The sequence below is a fragment of the Pristiophorus japonicus genome, chromosome 19, assembly GCF_044704955.1.
Source record: "Pristiophorus japonicus isolate sPriJap1 chromosome 19, sPriJap1.hap1, whole genome shotgun sequence".
NCBI classification, from domain to species: Eukaryota; Metazoa; Chordata; class Chondrichthyes; family Pristiophoridae; genus Pristiophorus; species Pristiophorus japonicus.
Genome location: NC_091995.1, coordinates 19,526,669 through 19,550,814, shown reverse-complemented (window position 1 = coordinate 19,550,814; position 24,146 = coordinate 19,526,669). Strand labels below are relative to the sequence as shown.

Below are 24,146 nucleotides of genomic sequence, written 5' to 3'. Positions count from 1 at the left end.
AGTGGTGGGAAAATTATTGGAAAAAATCCTGAAAGACAGTAGAAATCTACATTTGGAAAGGCAAGGATTAATTAGGGACAGTCAACACGGACTTGTTAAGGGAAGATAGTGTTTGACTAATCTGATCGAATTTTTCAAGGAGGTAACCAAGAGGGTCGATGAGGGTAGTGTGTATGATGTAGTGTATATGGACTTCAGTACAGCTCTTGATAAGGTCCCACATAGTAGACTGGTCATGAAGGTTAAAGCCCATGGGATCCAGGGCAAAGTGGCTAATTGGATCCAAAATTTGCTTCGAGTTAAGAAGCAAAAGGTAATGATTGATGGATATTTGTGTGACTGGAAGGATGTTTCCAATGGGGTTCTGCAGGGCTCAGTACTGGGTCCCTTGCTTTTTGTGATATATATTAATGATTTAGATTTGAATATAGGGAGTATGATTAACAAGTTTGCAGATGACACTAAAATTGACTGTGTGGTTGATAATGAAGAGGAAAGTCATGGACTGCAGGAGAATATCAATCTACTGGTTAGGTGGGCAGAGCAGTGGCAAATGGAATTTAATTCAGAGAAGTGTGAGGTGATGCACTTTGGGAGGGCTAATAAGGAAAGGGTATACACATTAAGCGGTAGGCCACTTAATAGTGTAGATGAACAAAGGGACCTTGGAGTGCTTGTCCACAGATCGCTGAAAGTAGTAGGCCAGGTGGATAAGGTGGTTAAGAAGGCATACAGAATGCTTGCCTTTATTGGCCAAGGCATAGAATACAGGAGCAGGGAGGTTATGCTTGAATTTTGTAATACTCTGGTTAGGCCACAGCTGGAGTACTGCGTGCGGTTCTGGTCACCGTATTATAAGAAGGACGTGATTGCACGAGAGAGAGTGCAGAGGAGATTTACTAGGATGCTGCCTGGAATGGAGAATCTAGCTATGAGGACAGATTGGATAGGCTGGGTTTGTTCTCATTGGAATAGAGGAGGTTGAGAGGAGACCTCATTGAGATGTACAAAATTTTGAGGGGCCTGGACATAGTGGATAGCAAGGGCCTATTTCCATTGGTGGACAGGTCAATTACAAGGGGGCATAGTTTTAAGGTGGTTGGTGGAAGGTTCAGAGGGGATTTGAGGGAGGGCTTCTTCAAGCAGAGGGTTGTGGGGGTCTGGAACTCACTGCCTGGAAGGGTGGTGGATGCAGAAACCCTCACATTTAAAAAGGTGCTTGGATGGGCACTTAAAGTGTCATAACCTACAGGGTTACGGACCTAGAGCTGGCAAGTGGGATTAGACTGGATAACCTCTTGTTTGCTGACGCAATACGATGGTAAGTACTGCAGGGAATTGAATACAGCCAGGGTGATCTCCTGGACTAGTTTCGATCACCTGGATAGGTCGGAGAGGAATTGTTCCAGATTTTTTTCCTCCCAATTGGCCTGGGTTTTTAAAATCTGGTTTTTGCCTCTCCCAGGAGATCACATGGCTCCAGTTGGGGTGGAGTGTAGAATGCTTCAGTATAAGGGGTGTCACAGTTTTGTGAGGCGGACTGGTTGGGCTGGGTGCTCTTTATCTTTCCACCATTGTTCATAGGTTTATATGTGACCTTCAGGGCTGCTGACCGAGGGCCGTGTGGCTCTTTGTCGGCCAGCGCAGACACCATGGGCCGAAATGGCCTACTTCTGCGCTGTAAATTTCTATGTTTCTATGATCCCTTATCCTGAGACTGTGCCCCCTGGTTCTAGACACTCCAGCCAGGGGAAACGGCTTGTCAGCATCTATTCTGTCAATCCCCTTCAGAATCTTGTAGCTTTCAATGAGATCGCCTCTCAATCTTCTATACTCCAGAGAGTACAGGCCCATTCTACACAATCCCTCATCATAGGACAGCTGTCACAATCCAGGAATCAATTCAGTGAACCTCTGTTGTACCGCCCCCCCCAAGTCAAGTGTATCCTACCTTATATAAAGGAGACCAAAACTGTGTACAGTACTCTAGGTGTGGTCTCACCAAGGCCCTGTACAACAGAGACCTACACTTTAAAAGTAATTAACTGGCTGTGATGCGATGTGATTTGGGGCATCCTGAACACGTGGGTGAAGCTCCTTCTTTCGTTAAGAGCTGACCGCAGTGTAAAGGGGTGGCAGGTTCCCTCACCTGAAGAGCACAGTGCCATATTTACCAAAATCAATTGCACACCTTGCTACGGTGGTATTTGAACTTTCAATATCTGGGGTGCTGGACTGATACCATCTCCAGTGTAACTACCCTACTGCCTGTGGGGAAAGGTCATTCCCTCCCCACTGCACAGCAGCATGACCGAGATCAGTAACTCATCATAAAGGCTGACAAACCAGCATCAACTTGCCTTTAGATAGCGCCTTTAACGTAGTAAAACATCCCAAGGCGCTTCGCAGGAGCGTAATGAGACACAAATTGGCACCGAGCCAAAGGCAGGTGATCAAACACTTGTTTAAGGAGGTAGGTTTTAAGCAGCGTCTCAAAAGGAGAAAGGTAGAGGCGGAGAGGTTTGGAGAGAGAAATCCAGAGTTTAGGGCCAAGAATTAGGTGACAGCCGTGACTCAGCGGGTAGCACTCTCACATTTGAGGTCAGATGTTTGTAGGTTCAATTCCCACTCCAGAGACTTGAGCATATAAATCTAGGCTGACACTCCCAGTGCCAGTGACACTGAGGGAGCGCTGCACTGTCGGAGGTGCCGTCTTTCTGATGAGACATTAAACAGAGGTCCCATCAGCCCTCTCAGGTCCCGTGGCACTACTTCAAAGAGCTGGGGAGTTCTCCCTCATCACCGATTGTCACATTACCGTTTGCGGTAGCTTGCTGTGCGCAAAATTAGCTGCCGCATTTCTGACATTACAACAATGACTATAGCTTCAAAAGTATGTCATTGGCTGTAAACCACTTTGGAACATCCTGGGATGGTGAAAGGCACTATACAAACGCAAGTTCTTTCAGACAGCTGATGTGACGGCCACCAATAGTAGGGTGAAGGAAGCTGGGGGCGGGGGGGGGGCAGCATCATGGAGATGCTCGTCAACCTATTCCTCAATGAAATCCAACAGCACTAGCTCTGTTGGGAGTGATCTGATTAAACTTTTTTTTTTAAAGTAATCTTTAGAAAGTATTCTGTTCATTTCCAGCACAGTAAATCTCGGCCTTCATACAAAATACAGCGTACACAGCCATCACTCACCAGACCCCGGCTTGTAAATGTCAACGATGTCTACTTCCAGTTTGACTTCTGGAATGAGCTCCACGATTTTCTCCTGCATGACCTTCTTCCTCCGCTCGATCTCCTCTCGGCTCTCCTTATCGAAATGCAGTCGGAACCTGAGCAACACAGACAAGGGGAATGAACTGAGCTGAGAGAAGACTTTTTTTTTTTGCACGACAATACTCCGACGTACAATGCTGTAGACGGCGTGTGGCGGGGTGGATAGGTAAACGGGGCGGTTAGTTTCTGATTTACAGCACAGTTCCGCTCTGAGGTGTTTCCTGCTGGCTCCTGGACTCAACCAATGAGGAAGACAAGTAAAGAAGAAACACAACAGATGTTGAAGAAAGGAAGTGGATCGAAGTTCACACCTACAGATTGGAGTTATACTACACCCAACGTCAAGGTGATTTGAGACAAGCTGCTGCAAGAGGTGGTGGGGAAGTGACGGGAGGGCTCTTGCGTCGGTTGGCTTTCGTGCATGCTGAAGTCAGACTGGGGGCTGGAGGTGAACGATTACACCTTTGGCAATTTCAGGAAATGCGGTCGCCAGAACGCACTCCTTCGCGGCCACGCAAAGCTGTTTTTTTTTTAAAATACAGTGAAGAATGTGCCAGGACAGAGGCGGCAGTATGAGAGAAAGAAGAGAAAAGGAAAAATATCACTGCGAGATGAACTGGCTGGTTGGTCCACCAACGTGCCTGGGGACACGTCTCAAGCGAGCTCCCAATCTCCCGGTGGGAGAGGGGGAAGGAGAGGGAACAGGCTTAGAGAAACATAGAAAATAGGTGCAGGAGTAGGCCATTCGGCCCTTCGAGCCTGCACCGCCATTCAATGAGTTCATGGTTGAACATGGAACTTCAGTACCCCATTCCTGCTTTCTCGCCATACCCCTTGATCCCCCTAGTAGTAAGGACTACATCTAACTCCCTTTTTGAATATATTTAGGGAATTGGCCTCAACAACTTTCTGTGGTAGAGAATTCCACAGGTTCACCACTCTCTGGGTGAAGAAGTTTCTCCTCATCTCGGTCTTAAATGGCTTACCCCTTATCCTTAGACTGTGACCCCTGGTTCTGGACTTCCCCAACATTGGGAACATTCTTCCTACATCTAGCCTGCCTAAATCCATCAGAATTTTAAACGTTTCTATGAGATCCCCTCTCATTCTTCTGAACTCCAGTGAATACAAGCCCAGTTGATCCAGTCTTTCTTGATATGTCAGTCTCACCATCCCGGGAATCAGTCTGGTGAACCTTCACTGCACTCCCTCAATCGCAAGAATGTCCTTTCTCAAGTTAGGAGACCAAAACTGTACACAATACTCCAGGTGTGGCCTCACCAAGGCCCTGTACAACTGTAGTAACACCTCCATGCCCCTGTACTCAAATCCCCTCGCTATGAAGGCCAACATGCCATTTGCTTTCTTAACCGCCTGCTGTACCTGCATGTCAACCTTCAATGACTGATGTACCATGACACCCAGGTCTCGTTGCACCTCCCTTTTTCCTAATCTGTCACCATTCAGATAATAGTCTGTCTCTCTGTTTTTACCACCAAAGTGGATAACCTCACATTTATCCACATTATACTTCATCTGCCATGCATTTGCCCACTCACCTAACCTATCTGAAGAGAAAGGGGGACCAGAAACTGCACAGAACAGGAGAGATTCTCCCCCTCCACCAACTCTTGCACCTCCTTGTGCCCAACTCAGAACAGATCTCGCACAATCAACCTGCCAGCTCTCTGTCCGCAAAATGGTAGTCAGCATGGAATGGCACAGTACAGAGGGAGGCCTTTTCACCCATCGTGCCTGTGACAGTTCTTTGAAAGAGCTATAAGTTAATCCCACTACCCATCTCTTTCCCCCATAGCCATGCAAATTTTTTATCCTTCAAAACATATATATCAAATTCCTCTTTCGAAAGTTACTGTTGAATCTGCTTCCACCGCCCTTTTGGGCAGTGCATTTCAGATCACAACCTACTGCGTAAAAAATTCTCCTCATTCTCTCCACCCTTCCCCCCGCCCCGCACCACTGTTCTCTCAGTAAAGCCAACCTCACCGACTCAATAATCATGAGACAAACTCTTAAAAATCATGAGATTTGGTAAGCAATCATAAGTTGCTATTTTTTTTCCCCTTAAAAAAAAGAGAAACCGATATAGATTAAAAATGCTGGAAATACTCAGCGGGTCAGGCAGCATCTGTGGAGAGAAAGAGAGTTAAAGTTCCAAGTCGATGACCTTTCGGTCAGTTCTGACAAAAGGTCATCGACCTGAAACATTAACGCTGTTTCTCTCGCCACAGATGCTGCCTGACCCGCTGAGTGGTCCCAGCATTTTCTGTTTTTATTTCAGATTTCCAGCATCCACAGTATTCTGCTTTTGTATCCAATATAGATTCCCGGGATGGCAGGAGTGACATATGAGGAGAGACTGGATCGACTGGGCCTGTGTTCAATGGAGTTTAGAAGAATGAGAGGGGATCTCATAGAAACATATAACATTCTGACAGGACTGGACAGGTTAGATGCAGGAAGAATGTTCCCGATGTTGGCGAAGTCCAGAACCAGGGGACATAATCTTAGGATAAGGGGTAGGCCATTTGAGACTGAGATGAGGGGAAACTTTTTCACTCAGAGAGTTGTTAACCTGTGGAATTCCCTTCCGCAGAGAGTTGTTGATGCCAGTTCATTGGATATATTCAAGAGGGAGTTAGATACGGCCCTTGCGGCTAAAGGGATCAAGGGGTATGGAGAGAAAGCAGGAAAGGGGTACTGAGGGTATGATCAGCCATGATCTTACTGAATGGTGGTGCAGGCTCGAAGGGCCAAATGGCCTGCTCCTGCACCTATTTTCTATGTTTCTATGTAACCTCATTCGCAGCTTTATTTAATCTATAACAGCTCACAGCTCGCTACAAAAACGATATTGCTGCATCGGAAAATGCTTTACAAAAAACTTGTTAAAAATCCTACTCGTTATCACCACCCTGCACTGCCACCCGCAATGCAGTCCCTGCGGCTGCCAAACAATGGTATTCAGCCCATAATGCAAGAGATTCCACAGCTACATTCTTGGCACAGGTGAGCTCTCCTGGTGGTGTTGATCCACATCCGCCTCTCATCCAAACACTGGTTATTTATGTTACTATCTGTGCACTAATTGGCTGCCATGCTTAGCTGCATAAGAACACTGACCGTACTTTAAAAGTTTGTTAAGTGACTGTGAAGCACTTTGACTATACGGTATAAACATACGATCTCTCTTATTCACAGCACAGTTTATCTTTGGGTGGCTAGCAGAATCATAGAACGAAAAAGAAAAGACTTGCATTTATATAGCGCCTTTCACGACCTCAGGACATCCCAAAGCACTTTACAGCCAATGAAGTACTTTTTTTTTTGCAGTGTAATCACGGCTGTAATGTAGGAAATGTGGCAGCCAATTTGGGTACAGTAAGTTCCCACAAACAGCAATGGGATAATGACCGGATAATGTTTTTGTTATGTTGATTGAGGAATAAATATTGGCCCAGGACACCGGGGAATGTGCCATGGGATCTTTTACGTCCACCTGAGAGAGCAGACGGGGCCTCGGTTTAACGGAAATTAGAACAAGGGATCCATGTACAGCGTGAAAATGTAGCGAGGTTCCCAGGAACAGCATTTAAAACTTGCAGGGACTCCCCAGTATTTGCAGGGGTTTGGCTTCACACAGATGCGTTTGAAAACCACGTCCTTAAACAGCTGCTTTTAGGAGCTCAGCATTAGACAGGTGTTTACCCAACACACGATCAAAACAAACCTGTAAAGCCCCCGGGATACCGTGGTTATTTAAGCCCTCACTGTGCCTATTGCAAAGCTCTACATGGTTATTCAAACACAGCAGTCTGAAGGCACCGACCTGCTTTTTACTATTTTAACTCCGATAATCCCTCATACCATTCAAACCTCCTCCAAAAATCTGTGATTACTTATTAGTCTTATTCCAATGAGCTCTGCGATTTCCCCCCCCCCCCACCACTCCACTCCGTATGGTGCTACCTCTTTCTGGGGTGCAATTCCACGAGAGTTGACCATTTCCTCGTAGCTTGCTCAAGTACCTATTCATGCGTGAGGCAGATAGTACGTGCTGTTCGACTGTGGAAGCGGAGCCCTCACTTGATGGTCGCGCTCACGCACACGAGCCAAAAGGAGCCACTTGACAGTGAGGAGGAAGAGGGAGTCTTAAGAACATAAGAAAGAGGAGCAGGAGTAGGCCCCTTGAGCCTGCTCCGCCATTCAATGAGATCATGGCTGATCATTGACCTCAACTCCACTTTCCCGCTCCATCTCCATATCCATATCCCTGGATTCTCCTGGACTCCAAAAAAAATCTTTCCATCTCAGCTTTGAATATATTCAGAGACTCAGTGTTATGTAGTTAACCCCTTGCAACCTGTATCACACTACCACCAGAGGGCCCACCTGTTGGAGTCCCAAGGGATCCCAGCATCCCTTGGGAGCACAGTATATAAGCAGGCCACCCATGAGGTACCTGCACTCTGGGGTCTCATTAAAGGAGCAAAGGTCACACTTGCTCATTGTACACAGTACTCAGTTTCATCCTTTATTATGAGCTTATCACTCAGCATCCACAGACCTCTGGGGCAGAGAAATCCAAAGATTCACAACCCTCTGAGTGAAGAAATTTCTCCTCATCTCGGTCTTAAATGGCCGACCCCTTATCCTGAGACTGTGACCCCTGGTTCTAGTCTCTCCAGCCCGGGGAAACAACCTCTCAGCATCCTCTGTTCGACCATCCTTGGCTCCTTCCCTCCCTCACCTTCTGCTCCAGCCGCTTTGCTGTGTCTCTCCGTTAACACGGCAAACCTGCGGTGGAGGGGGGGGGGAGGCACAAGATATCGCGAGATCCCTTGGCATTCGCGAGAAGGAGGAGCCAATCAACGCAACAGGGACGGCAGTCAGCCGGGGCCGGAGGGGAGAAAGCTGACCGCGGCTCCCTCTACTCAGAGGGAGAAGGTGGCTTGCTTGGTCCATCGTTTGTTAGGGAAAGCCCTCTGAAGCTGGTACTGCACTTGCACAAATAGCGTACATTTGCGCGAGCGGAAATCTGCGCATTTGTTTTACAAAATAAAAATCCTGAGATTTAGGTGTTCCGCCGCGAGCAAAGCTTTGACTCACTCTGAAATCGAGATAGTCAGCAACGCAGTTCTTTTGCCGATTATCCTCAATCGGTGTCCTCTTACAGTTACCGACTCCCCTGCCGGTGGAAGCAGTTTCTCCTTAGTTATGCTATCGAAACCCTTCAGAATTTCTGCCAGGTCATTAATACATAGCAAAAGAAGAGCAGTGATCCCAAACAATCCTCAATAACAACTTTTATTTATATAGCGCCTTTAACATAGCAAAACATTCCAAGGTGCTTCACAGCAGTGTTGTAAAACAAAACAGATAAATTTGACACCGAGCCACAGAAGAAGAAATTACAGATGACTAAAAGCTTGGTTAAAAAGGCAGGTTTTAAGGAGGAAAGAGGGGGTAGCAAGGCGGAGGGGTTGAAGAGAGGGAGTTCCAGAGCTTGGGGCCGAGGCAGCTGAAGACACGGCCACCGATGGTGGAGCGATCATAAATCAAGGATACTCAAGAGGCCAGAATTTGAGGAGCGCAGACATCTCGGGGGTGGGGGGGGGTTGTGGGGCTGGAGGAGATTACAGAGATAGGGAGGGGCGAGGCCATGGAGGGATTTGTAAACAAGGATGAGAATTTTGAAATTGAGGCGTCGCTTAACCGGGAGCCAATGTAGGTCGGCGAGCACAGGGGTGATGGGTGAGCAGGACTTGGTGCGAGTTAGGACATGGGCAGCCGAGTTTTGGATCACCTCAAGTTTACGTAGGGTAGAATGTGGGAGGCCAGGCAGGAGTGAGTTGGAAGAGTCAAGTCTAGGAGGTAACAAAGGTATGGATGAGGGTTTCAGCAGCGGATGGGGGAAATGTTATTGAGGTGGAAATAGACAGTTTTAGTTATGCCGCGGACATGTGGCCAGAAGCTCATTTCAGGGTCAAATACAACGCCCAAGTTGCAAACAGTCTGGTTTAACCTCAGATAGAGGCTAGGGAGAGGGATACCGCGCAGCCGGCTTTTCAGTGTACAAACTGTGCATGCGTGGTACAGGCTGTACCTCCCTTATCCGGCACCCTCGAGATCTGGCCTGTGCCTAATGAGGGATTTTGCCAGATGAGGGTGGGGTCAGCTGGCCAGCGGGCCCCGAAGATTCGGCATGCCCCGAGCAGGCCCGACCCCTCCGGAGGGAATGCTGTGGAGAGGAGCGGCCGGCCCGAGGACTGTGGCTGCAGGAGTTCCAGCAGGGTGAGGAGGGGAGGCAGCCGATAACCCCGACAATCGAGGAGAAAGATTATATTGGGGAGTACCCTGTACGAATGTATTTTTTTTTAAATGTATGTTCTGAGACTGGGGAAGGAAGGATTTTGACCGGCCACATTCTGCGCATACGCCACCCGGTGGCTGGGAATGGTGCCGAACGAGGGGTGGTGCCGGACAAGGGAGGTTCAATTGTGAATGGCCACATGGTGCCAAAAAAAAAAATTAGATGGAGCATTGGTCCCCATACCAATGTCGAGGGCAACTGAATTTTGGTTTGTTGTCAGTTGGAGCACAATGGGGCCGGTGCAATCGGCCTCAGCATCCAGAGACTGGGATGGATGGAGGGAAAGGGGCCGCAGCTCCTGCTGGTAAGTGGAGGTGTGTGGACGATGGGCGAGGACGCGACTGGATTTGGCTGCGATACACCCCCACACCCCACCGCTGCGGAGGAACAGACCGTCTACAAATACATTCGTACAGGGTACTCCCCAATGTAAAGAGATTTGGATAGGTTAAGCGAATGGGCTAAGGTTTGGCAGATGAATACAATGTCGGAAAGTGAGAGGTCATCCACCTTGGGGGGGAAAAAAAAAACAGTAAAAGGGAATATTATTTGAATGGGGAGAAATTACAACATGCTGAGGTGCAGAGGGACCTGGGGGTCCTTGTGCATGAAACTCTTTTTGGTAAATGTGATTGACAAACGGCCAGGGAGTTCAAAGCTGTAGCACAATAATGACGAAGATGGGATGAAACTCTTTTTGGAGTTCACCTGCAAAACATAAAAACATTAAACGGTGCCACCCGACCTGGGTGACACTCCAGACATTTACAAGGCCCTTTTTTTTCCCCCCTTTTTTTTTTGTGTTTTTCTTTTTTTGGTTTTTTTTTGGGCACTAAAATCACAATTTTCCCCAGTGCCCCCTATAAAAGGGAAGGGGGACACTAAAAGCACCGGCAATTAAAACAAATTAAACTTAAAAAACGTAAAATCAAATTAAAATTTGGTTGCCGGGCGTGATGATGCACTCCAGTCCCTCCGGTGCCCACCTCTCGCGGAAGGCCGCGAGCGTACCGGTGGACACCGCGTGCTCCATCTCCAAGGACACCCTGGACCGGATGTAAGAGCGGAAGAGAGGCAGGCAGTCAGGTTGAACGACCCCCTCGACCGCCCGCTGCCTGGACCGGCTGATGGCACCCTTGGCCGTGCCCAGGAGCAGTCCTACGAGGAGGCCCTCGGACCTACCCGCTCCCCTCCGCACAGGGTGCCCAAAGATCAGGAGAGTGGGACTGAAGTGCAGCCAGAATTTCAGGAACAGCCCCTTCAAATAATGGAACAGGGGCTGCAACCTTGTGCACTCAATAAAAACATGGAACACGGACTCCTCCAGACCGCAGAAATTGCAGGCGGCCTGGGAGTCCGTGAACCGGCTTAAAAATTTGTTGCACGGCACTGCTCCGTGCACCACCCTCCAGGCCAAGTCCCCGATGAATAGTGGGAGGACCCCTGCGTAGAGTGGAGGATGGGATGAATCCCAAAGAGTTAGTTTGCAGGTGCAGCAGGTAATCAGGAAGGCGAATGGAATGTTGGCCTTCATTGCGAGAGGGATGGAGTACAAAAGCAGGGAGGTCCTTCTGCAACTGTACAGGGTATTGGTGAGGCTGCACCTGGAGTACTGCGTGCAGTTTTGGTCACCTTACTTAAGGAAGGATATACTAGCTTTGGAGGGGGTAGAGAGACAATTCACTAGGCTGATTCCGGAGATGAGGGGGTTACCTTATGATGATAGATTGAGTAGACTGGGTCTTTACTCGTTGGAGGTCATAAGAATGAGGGTGATCTTATAGAAACATTTAAAATAATGAAAGGGATAGACGATAGAGGCAGAGAGGTTATTTCCACTGGTCGGGGAGTCTAGAACTAGGGGGCACAACCTCAAAATACGGGGGAGCCAATTTAAAACCGAGTTGAGAAGGAATTGCTTCTCCCAGAGGGTTGTGAATCTGTGGAATTCTCTGCCCAAGGAAGCAGTTGAGGCTAGCTCATTGAATGTATTCAAGTCACAGATAGTTAGATTTTTAACCAATAAGGGAATTAAGGGTTATGGGGAGCGGGCGGGTAAGTGGAGCTGAGTCCACGGCCAGATCAGCCATGATCTTATTGAATGGCGGAGCAGGCTCGAGGGGCTAGATGGCCTACTCCTGTTCCTAATTCTTATGTTCTTATGTTCTACTGTGCCCTAGCACGAGTTCTGGGATCCCAGGTGCCTCAGGAACTCCTATGCACACACAGAGAAACGGCATTTCAAACAGTCGGTGCACAGGAACAAAGGGCCGGGGGTTAGACATTCCCTCAGCACGAGCGAGCAGTCCGGCTCGCGGAGAAAGAAGTGTGCGTGTGGCCCAGGAGGTGCTGTTATATCGGCATCGACCATCGGTGAAACACACGATATCTACCCATTATTGGGAAAGCTAGCAGCACCCCTGCGTGGCTTGCAGTCAATTTTAGGTGTTGTTGCCGTCACTGGGATTTTAATAAAAAAATAAATGATTGGGAGTGTGAAATATTCATATTGCTCCATTGTAAAACTGAGAGAAACACAGCATTAACAGCTGTAAAAACAGAAAATGCTGGAAATACTCAGGTCTTTGTGAAGAGAGAGAGAAACAGAGTTAACGTTTCAGGTCTGTGACCTTCCTTTCTGATAAAAGGATCATAAGAACATAACATAAGAATTAGGAACAGGAGTAGGCCATCTAGCCCCTCGAGCCTGCTCCGCCATTCAAAAAGATCATGGCTGATCTGGCCGTGGACTCGGCTCCACTTACCCGCCCGCTCCCCATAACCCTTAATTCCCTTATTGGTTAAAAATCTATCTGTGACTTGAATACATTCAATGAGCTAGCCTCAACTGCTTCCTTGGGCAGAGAATTCCACAGATTCACAAACCTCTGGGGAGAAGCAATTCCTTCTCAACTCGGTTTTAAATTGGCTCCCCCGTATTTTGAGGCTGTGCCCCCTAGTTCTAGTCTCCCCGACCAGTGGAAACAACCTCTCTGCCTCTATCTTGTCTATCCCTTTCATTATTTTCAATGTTTTTATAAGATCACCCCCATTCTTCTGAACTCCAACGAGTAAAGACCCAGTCTACTCAATCTATCATCATAAAGTAACCCTCTCATCTCCGGAATCAGCCTAGTGAATCATCTCTGTACCTCCTCCAAGGCTAGTATATCCTTCCTTAAGTACGGTGACCAAAACTGCACGCAGTACTCCAGGTGCGGCCTCACCAATACCCTATACAGTTGCGGCAGGACCTCCCTGCTTTTGTACTCCATCCCTCGCGCAATGAAGGCCAACATTCCATTCGCCTTCCTGATTACCTGCTGCACCTGCAAACTAACTTTTTGGGAAATGTTACCTGTGTTTCCACAGATGCTGCCTGACCTGCTGAGTGTTTTCACCCCTCGACATTTTATTTAAGGAATAGAAAGATATATTGATAGGACGGGATAAAGTAGAGAGTGGGAGGAGGCTCGTGTGAAGCATAAACATGGCATGGATCAGCTGGGCCAAATGGCCTGTTTCTGTGCTTTAAATTTTATTTAATACAGAAGGTTGTGGGTTCAAGTCCCACTCCAGGGACTTGAGCACATAAATCTCGGCTGACACTCCAGTGCAGTGCTGAGGGAACACGGCAGTCGGAGGTACCGTCTTTCAGGGGAGACATTAAACCGAGGCCCCATCTGCCCCCTCAGGTGGACTTAAAATGACACACGGCACTATCTCAAACAAGAGCAGAGGTGCTCTAGCTAACATTTATCCCTCAATCAACGTAACAAAAACAGATTATCTGGTCATTATTACATTGCTGTTTGTGGGAGCTAGCTGTGTGCAAATTGGCTGCTGCGTTTCCTACATTACAATACTGTCTACATTTCAAAAGTACATCACTGGCTGTGAAGCACTTTGAGACTTCCAGTGGTCGTGAAAGGCGTTATATAAATGCAAGTCTTTCTTTTTTTTTTTAAATGGTAATATTGCGTTTCCAGACTGAACGGACATTAGAAAAGGTGCAGGGCCATGGCAAAGTGTTTTTCCAAAGTTCGGGCGGACAGTGGTAAAGTTTCACCGTTATAGGCTTCACTGAAAACCAAGTAGCAGCCAGGACCCACCCTTCCCCCTACCACTGGGAGAGGGGCAAAGATGCTTCGTTGACCCTCACCTGTTGGGGTCGTATCCGTGCTCTCCCGGTTTCCACGGCGCCGGCTGCTGATTGATCTTCCGCACCTGCAGGGAGAACGACTCGCTGTCCGACGTGTCCGTCTGCTCCTCGTGGCGGTCGTGACTCCCGCTCCGGCTGTGGGAGCTCGACCTCACGCCGTCAGGTAAACCTGGAAGAGAGGGCCGAGGCGCCGTGAGCTCGTCATTGTGCGAGTGACAAGCGCCGCACGGAGACACCAGAACACCCGGCTGACCCAATCTGCCAGCTACGCCCTCGACAGTAACTCGCATTCATACAGCACCATCAACGCAGTGAAACATCCCAAGGGGCTCCGCAGGAGCGATTATCAGACAAACATTTGAGACCAGACCGTAAAAGGAGATATTAGGACAAGTGACCAAAAGCTTGGTCAAAGAGGTATGTTTTAAGGAGTGTCTTAAAGGAGGCGAGAGAGACAGAGAGGTTTAGGGAGGGAGTTCCAGAGGTTAGGCCCGAGGCAGCTGAAGGCTTGGCTGCCAATGTTGGGGCGATGAAAATTGGGTTGTGCAAGAGGCCAGAATTGGAGGAGCGCAGAGATCTCGGAGGGATTTGAAAGTGAGGATGTGAGCAGCGTTATGCAGCATTATTTAAAAGAAAGTTCTCCTGATTGTTTCCCTTCCTCCTCTAAAGGTGCTGGCTCTTGCAGCTTCTGTGCAAGGGAACAGTAGGCCATTCGGCCCCTCAAGCCTACTCCGCTATTCTACCAGATCATGGCTGATCTGTATTTTAACTCCATTTACCTGCTTTGGTCCGTAACCCTTAATACCCTTGACCAACAAAGAAATCTCAGTTTTGACATTTTCAATTGGTCCCAAGCCACAACAGCTTTTTGAGGGAGAGAGTTCCAGATTCCCAATACCCTTGTGTGTGAAGAAGTGCTTCCTGACATTATGCTTGAACTGTATAAAACGCTAGTTAGGCCACAGCTGGAGTAGTGCGTGCAGTTTTGGTCACCGCATTACAGAAAAGATGTGATTGCACTAGAGAGGGTACAGAGGAGATTTACGAGGATGTTGCCTGGACTGGAGAATTTTAGCTGTGAGGAAAGATTGGATAGGCTGGGTTTGTTTTCCTTGGAACAGAGGAGGCTGAGGGGAGACCACATTGAGGTGTATAAAATTATGAAGGGTCTGGAGAAAGTGGATAGGAAGGACCTGTTTCCCTTAGCAAAGAGGCCAATAACAAGTGGGCATAAATTTAAAGTAATTGGTAGGAGGTTTAGAGGGGATTTAAGGGGAAATTTCTTTACCGAGAGGGTGATGGGGGTCCGGAACTCACTGCCTGAAAGAGTGGTAGAGGCAGAAACCCTCACCATGTTTAAAAAGTACTTGAATATGCACTTGAAGTGCGTAACCTACTAGGCTACAGACCAAGAGCTGGAAAGTGGGATTAGACTGGGTAGATCTTGGTCGGCCGGTGCGGACATGATAGGCCGAAATGGCCTCCTTCCGTGCTGTAAATTTCAATGCTTCTATGACATCACCCCTGAACCGCCTGGCTCTAATTTTAAGGTTATACCCCCTTGCTCTAACTATCTTAAACACATCTAAATAGACCAATTAGATTTGGTGCAGACCAAAAGGTTGCGGGTTCAATCCCTGAATCTGCGTGGAGTTTAGCTGGACACATCCCAGGCAACAAAACAGGTTCTGCCATAGCCTCAGAGCCTCTGGGTTAGGGAGGTGAAATGTAAATCAGCTGTGGCTCCGTGGGTAGCACACTCGCCTCTGAGTCAGTGTGGGTTCAAGTCCTGTTCAAGGGTCTTGAGCACAAAAATCTAGGCCGACACTCCAGTGCAGTGCTGAGGGAGTGCTGCACTGCCAGAGGTGCTGTCTTTTGGATGAGATGTTAAACTGAGGCCCCATCTGCTGTCTCAGGTGGATGTAGAGAGGGGGAGACAGAAGCAAGATCATCATCCTCATAGTCCCGCGATATCGAGGAAGACTTGCTTCCACTCTAAAAGTGAGTTCTCAGGTGACTGTACAATCCAATGCGGAAATTACAGTCTCTGTCACAGGTGGAACAGACAGTTGTTGGAGGAAAGGGTGGGTAGGGAGTCTGGTTTGCTGCACGTTCCTTCCACTGCCTGCACTTGCTTTCTGCATGCTCTCGGCGACGAGACGCGAGGTGCTCAGCGCCCTCCCAGATGCTCTTCCTCCACTTAGGGCATGATATAACGCAGCTGAAGTCAGACTGCTCTAACCAGTGCCCTCGGTTTTCAGGCATTTTTGACAGGTTCGAAGGACCTGATGTTGACTCCCTCTGATTCCACCAACAGTGGCAGGCACAGAACTGCTGTTTTCTCCCGTCTCCCTAGCCCCCATGGTAGTCACCGTGGCTACATTTGGCTGCCCGACACGTTAGCGGTCTGACTTTCAATGCATGAACGGCAAAATATTGCATTTCTGTGCTGGAGTGCTTCAAGGGGAGGCATCGTTTCATATGGCATGCGCTCATTTGTTTTTGCCTTTCTGAACATTTACAACCCCCCCCCCCCCCCCACACGCCCCCATTCACACTGTATATTATGCACTATTACGAGCACTGCCCTATTCACTGGCACTCACCCTGCCCATTCACACCGTATATTATGCACCGTATTACCCATCACTGTGCTCACACTATGTATTATGCACTGTATTACCCCAGCACTGTGCTGTTCACTGGCTCTTGCCCTGCCCATTCACACTGGATATTGTGCACTGTATTACCCCATAACTAAAACTGCCCTTTTCCACCTCCCTAACATTGCCCACCTCCGCCCCGGTCACAGCTCTTCTGCTGCTGAAACCCTCATTCATGCCTTTGTTACCTCTAGACTTGACTACTCCAACTCACTTCTGGTCAGCCTTCCACACTACGTAAACTTGAAGTCATCCAAAACTCAGCAGCCCGTGTCCTAACTTGCACCAAGTCACGATCACCCATCCATCACCCCTGTGCTTTCTGACCTACATTGGCTCCCAGTTAAACAATGCCTCGATTTCAAAATGTTCATCCTTGTTTACAAATCATTCCATGGATTTGCCCCTCCCTATCTCTAATCTTTTTCAGCCTCACAATCCCACAAGATGTCTGCGCTCTTCAAATTCTGGCCTCTTGAACATCCCTCATTATAACTGCTAAATCATCGGTGGCCGTGCCTTCAGCTGCCTGGGCCCTAAGCTCTGGAACTGCCTCCCTAAACCTCTAAGCCTCTCTACCTCGCTTTCCTCCTTGAAGACGCTTGTTAAACCTACCTCTAAACAAGCTTTTGATCATCTGCCATCATTTCTTCTGTGGCTCGGTGTCAAATTTATCTGTTTGTCTGTAACACTGCTGTGAAGCGCCTTGGGATGTTTTACTACATTAAAGGCGCTATATACATACAAGTTATCACTGTATTCTTCACTGGCACTCACCCTGCCCATTCACACTGGATTACCCCAGCACTGTGCCGCTCGCTGGCTCTCACACTGGATATTGTGCCCTGGATTACCCCAGCACTGTGCTGCTCACTGGCCCTCACACTGGATATTGTGCACTGGATTACCCATCACTGTGCCACTCACTGACTCACACTGGATAACCCCAGCACTGTGCCGTTCACTGGTTCTCACGCTGGATATTGTGCACTGGATTACCGCAGCACTGTGCCGCTCACTGGCTCACACCCTGCCCACTCACACTGGATATTGTTCACTGGATTACCCCAACACTGTGCCACTCACTGGCTCACACCCTGCCCACTCACACTGGATATTGTGCACTGGATTACCCCAACACTGTGCCACTCACTGGCTCACACTGGATTACCCCCAGCACTGTGCCTCTCGCTGGCTCTCACGCTGCCCACTCACGCTGGATATTGTGCACTGGATTACCCCAACACTGTGCCACTCACTGGTTCTCATCCTGCCCACTCACCGTGGATATTGTGCACTGGATTACTCCAGCACTGTGCCGCTCACTGGCTCACACTGGATATTGTGCACTGGATTACCCGTCACTGTGCTGCTCACTGGCTCTCACCCTGCCCACTCACACTGGATATTGTGTACTGGATTACCCAGCACTGTGCCGCTCACTGGCTCTCACACTGGATTACCCGTCACTGTGCTGCTCACTGGCTCTCACCCTGCCCACTCACACTGGATATTGTGCACTGGATTACCCCTGCACTATGCCGCTCACTGGCTCTCACCTTGACGTTTCCGTTCCCGCCGCTCCTGCAGCTGTTTCTTCTTCTGTTTGACGCTGAAGGGTTTCTTGCGCGGCATGGCGGCGGCCCCCCCTTAGGCCCCCCGCCGCACAGTCAGGGTTCAGGTCCTGGGCCGCTCGACCCGCTGCTCAGTGTCCTGCCTACACCCCCCCCGCTCTGGCGTGGCCCGGTGCCTCTGTTCAATGCCGCAGGGCCGCTTGCGCTCCAGCTCCGTCTCCCTGACTCCCAACCCGCCAATCAGGAGACCCTCCCTCCTATCCCATGCGTCACCATGCTGCCTGATCGACCCCGCCCCCCTTTTACGTCCCACGTGACATTCGGCGCTCGGCCCCGCCACCCTAACTGTCAGCCTCCAGTGCCGCGCTGACGCAGCGAGCGCGAGCCCTGCTCCAATCCCGACACTCGCTGCAGGCCCAGGCCCAGGCCCAGGCCCCGCCCCTTCCTCGTCCGCACGTGACCTCACCTTCGCGGCCCCCCCAGCTTGCCCCCGCCCTCCCACTTTAACGCCTAACTGACATCCCGTGCTCGCTCACGCGCGCGGCCGCGGTAGCTCCGCCCCCTCACCGCATGGCCCGTCCCCTTTCCTTCCCAACAGACATCCCGTGCTCGCTCAAGCTCGTGCCAGGCGTGGCCCCGCCCCCTCACTGCACGCCCCGCCCCAGTCCCCTCCTGACTTGCACGCCGTGCCCGCTCGCGACAGGTGTAGCCCCGCCCTCTCACCACAAGCCCCATTTCAATCCCTCGAACTGACAATCCCTGCTCGCTCAAGCTCGCGCCGCCGCAGCCCCGCTCCCTCACTGTGACTGCGATTGAGCGCCCCGCCCATCAAGCTCGGCTTGCCCCACCTCCAAGCCTGTCACTCACGGCTCAGTAACCCCACCCCCTTTCAACCTGTCACTCACGGCTCACAGGCGCCTGCCGCTTTCCCCCTGTCACTCACAGCTCAGTGGCTCTGCCCCCTTTCTCCTGTCACGGTTCACTGGCGCCACCCCCTTTCCCTCCCGTCACTCACGGCTCTGGCCCCGCTCCCCTTTGTGCTGTCAGTAAGCCCCGCCCCCTTTCCCCCTGTCACGGAGGGTTCACTGGCCCCACCCCCTGTCACTCACGGCTCAGTGGCTCTGCCCCCTTTCTACTGTCACGGATCACTGGCATCACCCCTTTTCCCTCCCGTCACTGACGGCTCTGACCTCACCCCCCCTTTGTGCTGTCAGTGAACCCCGCCCCACCCTGCCCCCTTTTCCTCTGTCACTGACGGATCACTGGCCCCGCCCCCTGTCACTCACGGCTCTGACCCCACCCCGCTTTGTGCTGTCAGTGAGCCCCGCCCCGCCTCCTTTCCCCCTGTCACTGAGGGATCACTGGCCCCATCCCCTGTCACTCACGGCTCTGGCCCCACCCCCTTTGTGTTCTCAGAGAGCCCCGCCCCGCCCCGCCCCGCCCCGCTGACAGACACCTATGGCCGCACGGCACCTCCCACTCAGCAGGTGTGGCAGTGGCCGAAACACAAGTTACAGGGAGCCACAGTATCTCACAAAAGCACACAACCCAGAGCACCAGCTTCCAACCAAAACAGAAGAAATCGACATTTCCAGTACATCAGTCTTCAACAGGCTGACAGTAAAACCAACCAATGCAACAATCTTGAACTCCCCCCGGGACCGTGAATGGATCGAACCCGACTGTACCAATAAATATTAGAGGGGAGCATTTTTCGTTTAAGCAACAAAGTCCCGCTTTTTTTCTTTTTTTTTCAGTTAAGCAACAAGTAGTGCTTAGACTTAAATTATAATTGAATATACTATGAGGCTACCGTAATACAAAACACTTTGCAAATGATTACGGATCACAATTACTTGAAGAATTACCTCCTGAATAAAGTGACAGCGTCTCAGCTAATATATGAGCTTGGTCCTGATTGGTCGCAGAAGGGAGGGGCGGGGCTTCTGGCTCAGCCACGTGCCAGCGTCCACGTGGGTCGCGAATGGGAGTGGGAATTGGAAAGTACATGTTTGGAATTGCACAGTGATATATAGCCCAGTAATAATAGATTGGGAGTGCAATTGCATCATTTTATTTTTAAACCACTTATTGCATGTTTCCACTTTCATTTCCAACCTGTATAAAACCTAGTCTGACACTTCCAATGCAGTACTGAGGGAGTGCTGCACTGTCGGATATGCTGTCAGGTTAGGTGAGTGGGCAAATGCATGGCAGATGCAGTATAATGTGGCTAAATGTGAGGTTATCCACGTTGGGGGCAAAAACAGGAAGGTAGAATATTATCTGAATGGCGGCAGATTAGGAAAAGGGGAGGGGCAACGAGACCTGGGTGTCATGGTTCATCAGTCATTGAAAGTTGGCATGAAGGTACAGCAGGCGGTGAAAAGGGCAAATGGTATGTTGGCCTTCATAGCTAGGGGATTTGAGTATAGGAGCAGGGAGGTCTTATTGCAGTTATACAGGCCTCACCTGGAATATTGTGTTCAGTTTTGGTCTCCTAATCTGAGGAAGGACATTCTTGCTATTGAGGGAGTACAGCGAAGGTTTACCAGACTGATTCCTGGGATGGCAGGACTGACATATGAGGAGAGACTGGATCGACTGGGCCTGTATTCACTGGAGTTTAGCAGGATGAGCGGGGATCTCATAGAAACGTATAAAATTCTGATGGGACGGGACAGGTTAGATGCAGGAAGAATGTTCCCGATGTTGGGGAAGTCCAGAACCAAGGGACATAGTCTTAGAATAAGGGGTAGGCCATTTAGGACTGAGATGAGGAGAAACTTCTTCACTCAGAGAGTTGTGAACCTGTGGAATTCCCTGCCACAGAGAGTTGTTGATGCCAGTTCATTGGATATATTCAAGAGGGAGTTGGATATGCCCCTTATGGCTAAAGGGACCAAGAGGGATGGAGAGAAAGCAGGAAAGGGGTACTGAGGTGAATGATCAGCCATGATCTTATTGAATGGTGGTGCAGGCTCAAAGGGCCGAATGGTCTACTCCTGCACCTATTTTCTGTGTTTCTATGTCTTTTGAATGAGACGTTAAACCGAGGCCCAGTGGACGTAAAATATCCTGTGTCTCTATTCCGAAGAAGGGCAGGGGAGTTCTCCCCGGTGTCCTGGCCAATATCTAATCCTCAACCAACATCACAAAGAAAAACAGATCATCTGGTCATTTATCACATTATTGTTTGTGGCAGCTTGCTGTGCTCGATTGGCTGCTGTGTTTCCTACATTTACTACAGCGACTACACTTCAAAAGTATTTCATTGGTTGTATATCACTTTGGGATGTCCTGAGGTCAGGAAAGGCACTATATAAATGCAAGTCTATTTGTCAGAATTAAGGGGTGTACCTGGGATTTTATAAAGACTCCACAGCCTCCTGTAACTTTACACACCTGACTATCATCTATACCAACTGTCTATGTTTGACACCGACATAAGCAGTTCATGGGCATTATCTGCACATCCACATTTGGAGGAAGGATGGATAATGAGGAAAGATTTGGGGTTCAGACTCACAAGATGTTAAAAGTGAATAAAGCCACACAAAAAAAGTTGATACTGTGTTTCATGGCAAGAAGTCTAAAATATAAAAGTTGAGATGTAATGGTGAATTTATATAAAATCCTGATCAGCCCACAGTTGGAGTCCTGTGCACAGTTTTGGTTTCCACACTATAGGAAGAATGATGAGACAATAGAGATATACAATGTCACTAGGATGCTGCCTGCCTGAAGAAATACAAATATGAAGAGTTGGAAAGATTATGGTTTTTTTGTTATGAGGAGAGGAGAGATTGAGTAGACTAGGCCAATATTCTCTAGAATTTAGAAGAATGAGAGGTGCTCTCATCGAAACATACAAAATTCTTACAGGGCTTGACAGGGTAGATGCAGGGAGGATGTTTCCTCTGGCTGGGGAGTCTAGACCCAGGGGTCACAGTCTCAGAATAAGGGGTCTCCCATTTAGGACTGAGATGAGGATAAATTTCTTCACTCAGAGGATGGTGAATCTTTGGAATTCTCTACCCCAGAAGGCTGTGGAGAATCAGTCATTGAATATATTCAAGACAGAGATCGATAGATTTTTAGATATTAAGGGATATAGGGATCATGCAGGAAAGTGGAGGTGAGATGGAAGATGATCTTATTGAATGGCAGAGCAGGCTTGTGGGGCTGAATGACCTACTCCTGCTCCTAATTCTTATGTTTAGAATGGGGGAAATAAATCGATAAAGATGTTTAAAATAATAACTAGATTGGACAGAGTAGATAGAAATTGACTGTTTTCCGTGATCGATGGGTCCAGAATGAGGAGGCGCAGATGTCAGATTAACTGTAAGAGATTTAGAACAGAGAACAAGCAAACTTTTTTTTACACAGAGGGTAGTGAGGCTTTAAAAAGTAGAGTTAGTGATTGAAGCTTTGTAAACATTTGAGATCATCATCATAGGCAGTCCATCGGGATCGAGGAAGACTTGCTTCCACTCTTAGCATGAGTTCTTAAGTGTCTGTACAGTCCAATACGAGAACCACAGTCTCTGTCACAGGTGGGACAGACAGTGGTTGAAGGGAAGGGTGGGCAGGGAGCCTGGTTTGCCGCACGTTCCTTCCACTGCCTGCGCTTGATTTCTGCATGCTCTCGGTGACGATACTTGAGGAGCTCAGCGCCCTTCCGGGTGCACTTCCTCCACTTAGGGCGGTCTATGGCCAGGGACTCCCAGGTGTCAGTGGGGTTGTCGCACTTTATCAGGGAGGCTTTGAAGGTGTCCTTGTAATGTTTCCTTGGCCCGCTTTTGACTCGTTTGCCGTGGACGAGTTCCGAGTAGAGCGCTTGCTTTGGGAGTCTCGTGTCTGGCATGCGAACTATGTGACCTGCCCAGCGGAGCTGATCAAGTGTGGTCAGTGCTTCAATGCTGGGGATGTTGGCCTGATCGAGGACGCTAACGTTTGTGCGTCTGTCCTCCCAGGGGATTTGCAGGATCTTGCGGAGACATCGCTGGTGGTATTTCTCCAGCGACTTGAGGTGTCAACTGTACATGGTCCACGTCTCTGAGCCATACAGGAGGGCGGGTATTACTACAGCCCTGTAGATCATGAGCTTGGTGACAGTTTTGAGGGACTGGTCTTCAAACACTCTTTTCCTCAGGCGGCCGAAGGCTGCACTGGCGCACTGGAGGCGGGGTTGGATCTCATCGTCAATGCCTGCTCTTGTTGATAGGAGGCTCCCGAGATAGGGGAAGTGGTCCACTTTGTCCAGGGCCACGCCGTGGATCTTGATGTCTGGGGGGCAGTGCTGTGCGGCGAGGACAGGCTAGTGGAGGACCTTTGTCTTACTAATGTTTAGCATAAGGCCCATGCTTTCATATGCCTCAGTACATACGTCGACTACGTCCTGGAGTTCAGTCTCTGTGTGTGCGCAGATGCAGGCGAATAGGTTAGATCGATATCTGAAGGAAAGCGGAACAAAAGGATATGGGAACAGGGTGGGTACAAGGGATTAGGACAACTGATCATGTGGTGAATAAATATGCATATGGATCGTTTCAGCCTGTTCTTGCCCCACAGAACTTATTTCTTCCGATCTCGACTCTATTTTGCTCCCCCTTGTCCACTCCCTTCCCACCTACATCGACGACTCTTTCAGCTCCCTCCTCCACTTTAACAGTTTCCAGTTTCCCGGCCTCGACCGTCACCATGGACGTCCAATCCCTCTCCACTTCCATCCTCCACCAGGACGGCCTGAGGGCGCGCTGCTTCTTCCTCGAGCAGAGGCCCAACCAGTCCCCATCCACCGCCACCCCCCCCTCCTCCGCCTGGCTGAACTTGTTCTCACATTGAACAACTTCTCCTTGGACCCCACTCACTTCCTCCAAATTAAAGGTGTTGCTATGGGAACCCGCATTTTCATGGGCTTTGTCGACCATTCTTTGTTCCAGTCCTACTCGGGTCCCCCTCACCTCTTCCTCCGGTACATTGATGACTATCGGTGCCGTTTCCTGCTCTCGCTCTGAACTAGAAAATTTCATTCACTTTGCTTCCAATTTCCACCCTTC

At 49.3% G+C, this 24,146-nt stretch overlaps 1 protein-coding gene across 2 annotated transcripts in view; it reads right to left on the bottom strand.

Annotated features, from left to right (window-relative positions):
• Positions 1-18,532, bottom strand: part of gnl1 (guanine nucleotide binding protein-like 1) — a 52,970-nt gene extending 34,438 nt beyond the window's left edge. The window contains exons 1-3 of one of the 2 annotated variants that reach the window (XM_070861356.1): positions 18,067-18,532; positions 13,845-14,013; positions 3,208-3,344 (exon numbers count right to left, since the gene is read on the bottom strand). In XM_070861356.1, coding sequence (XP_070717457.1) covers positions 3,208-3,344; positions 13,845-14,013; positions 18,067-18,142 — 382 coding nt within the window. In that variant the 5' untranslated portion in view covers positions 18,143-18,532. The remainder of the gene's footprint in view (positions 1-3,207; positions 3,345-13,844; positions 14,014-18,066) is intronic. The other variant, XM_070861355.1, reaches the window with a different exon arrangement.
• Positions 18,533-24,146: the final 5,614 nt, after the last annotated feature.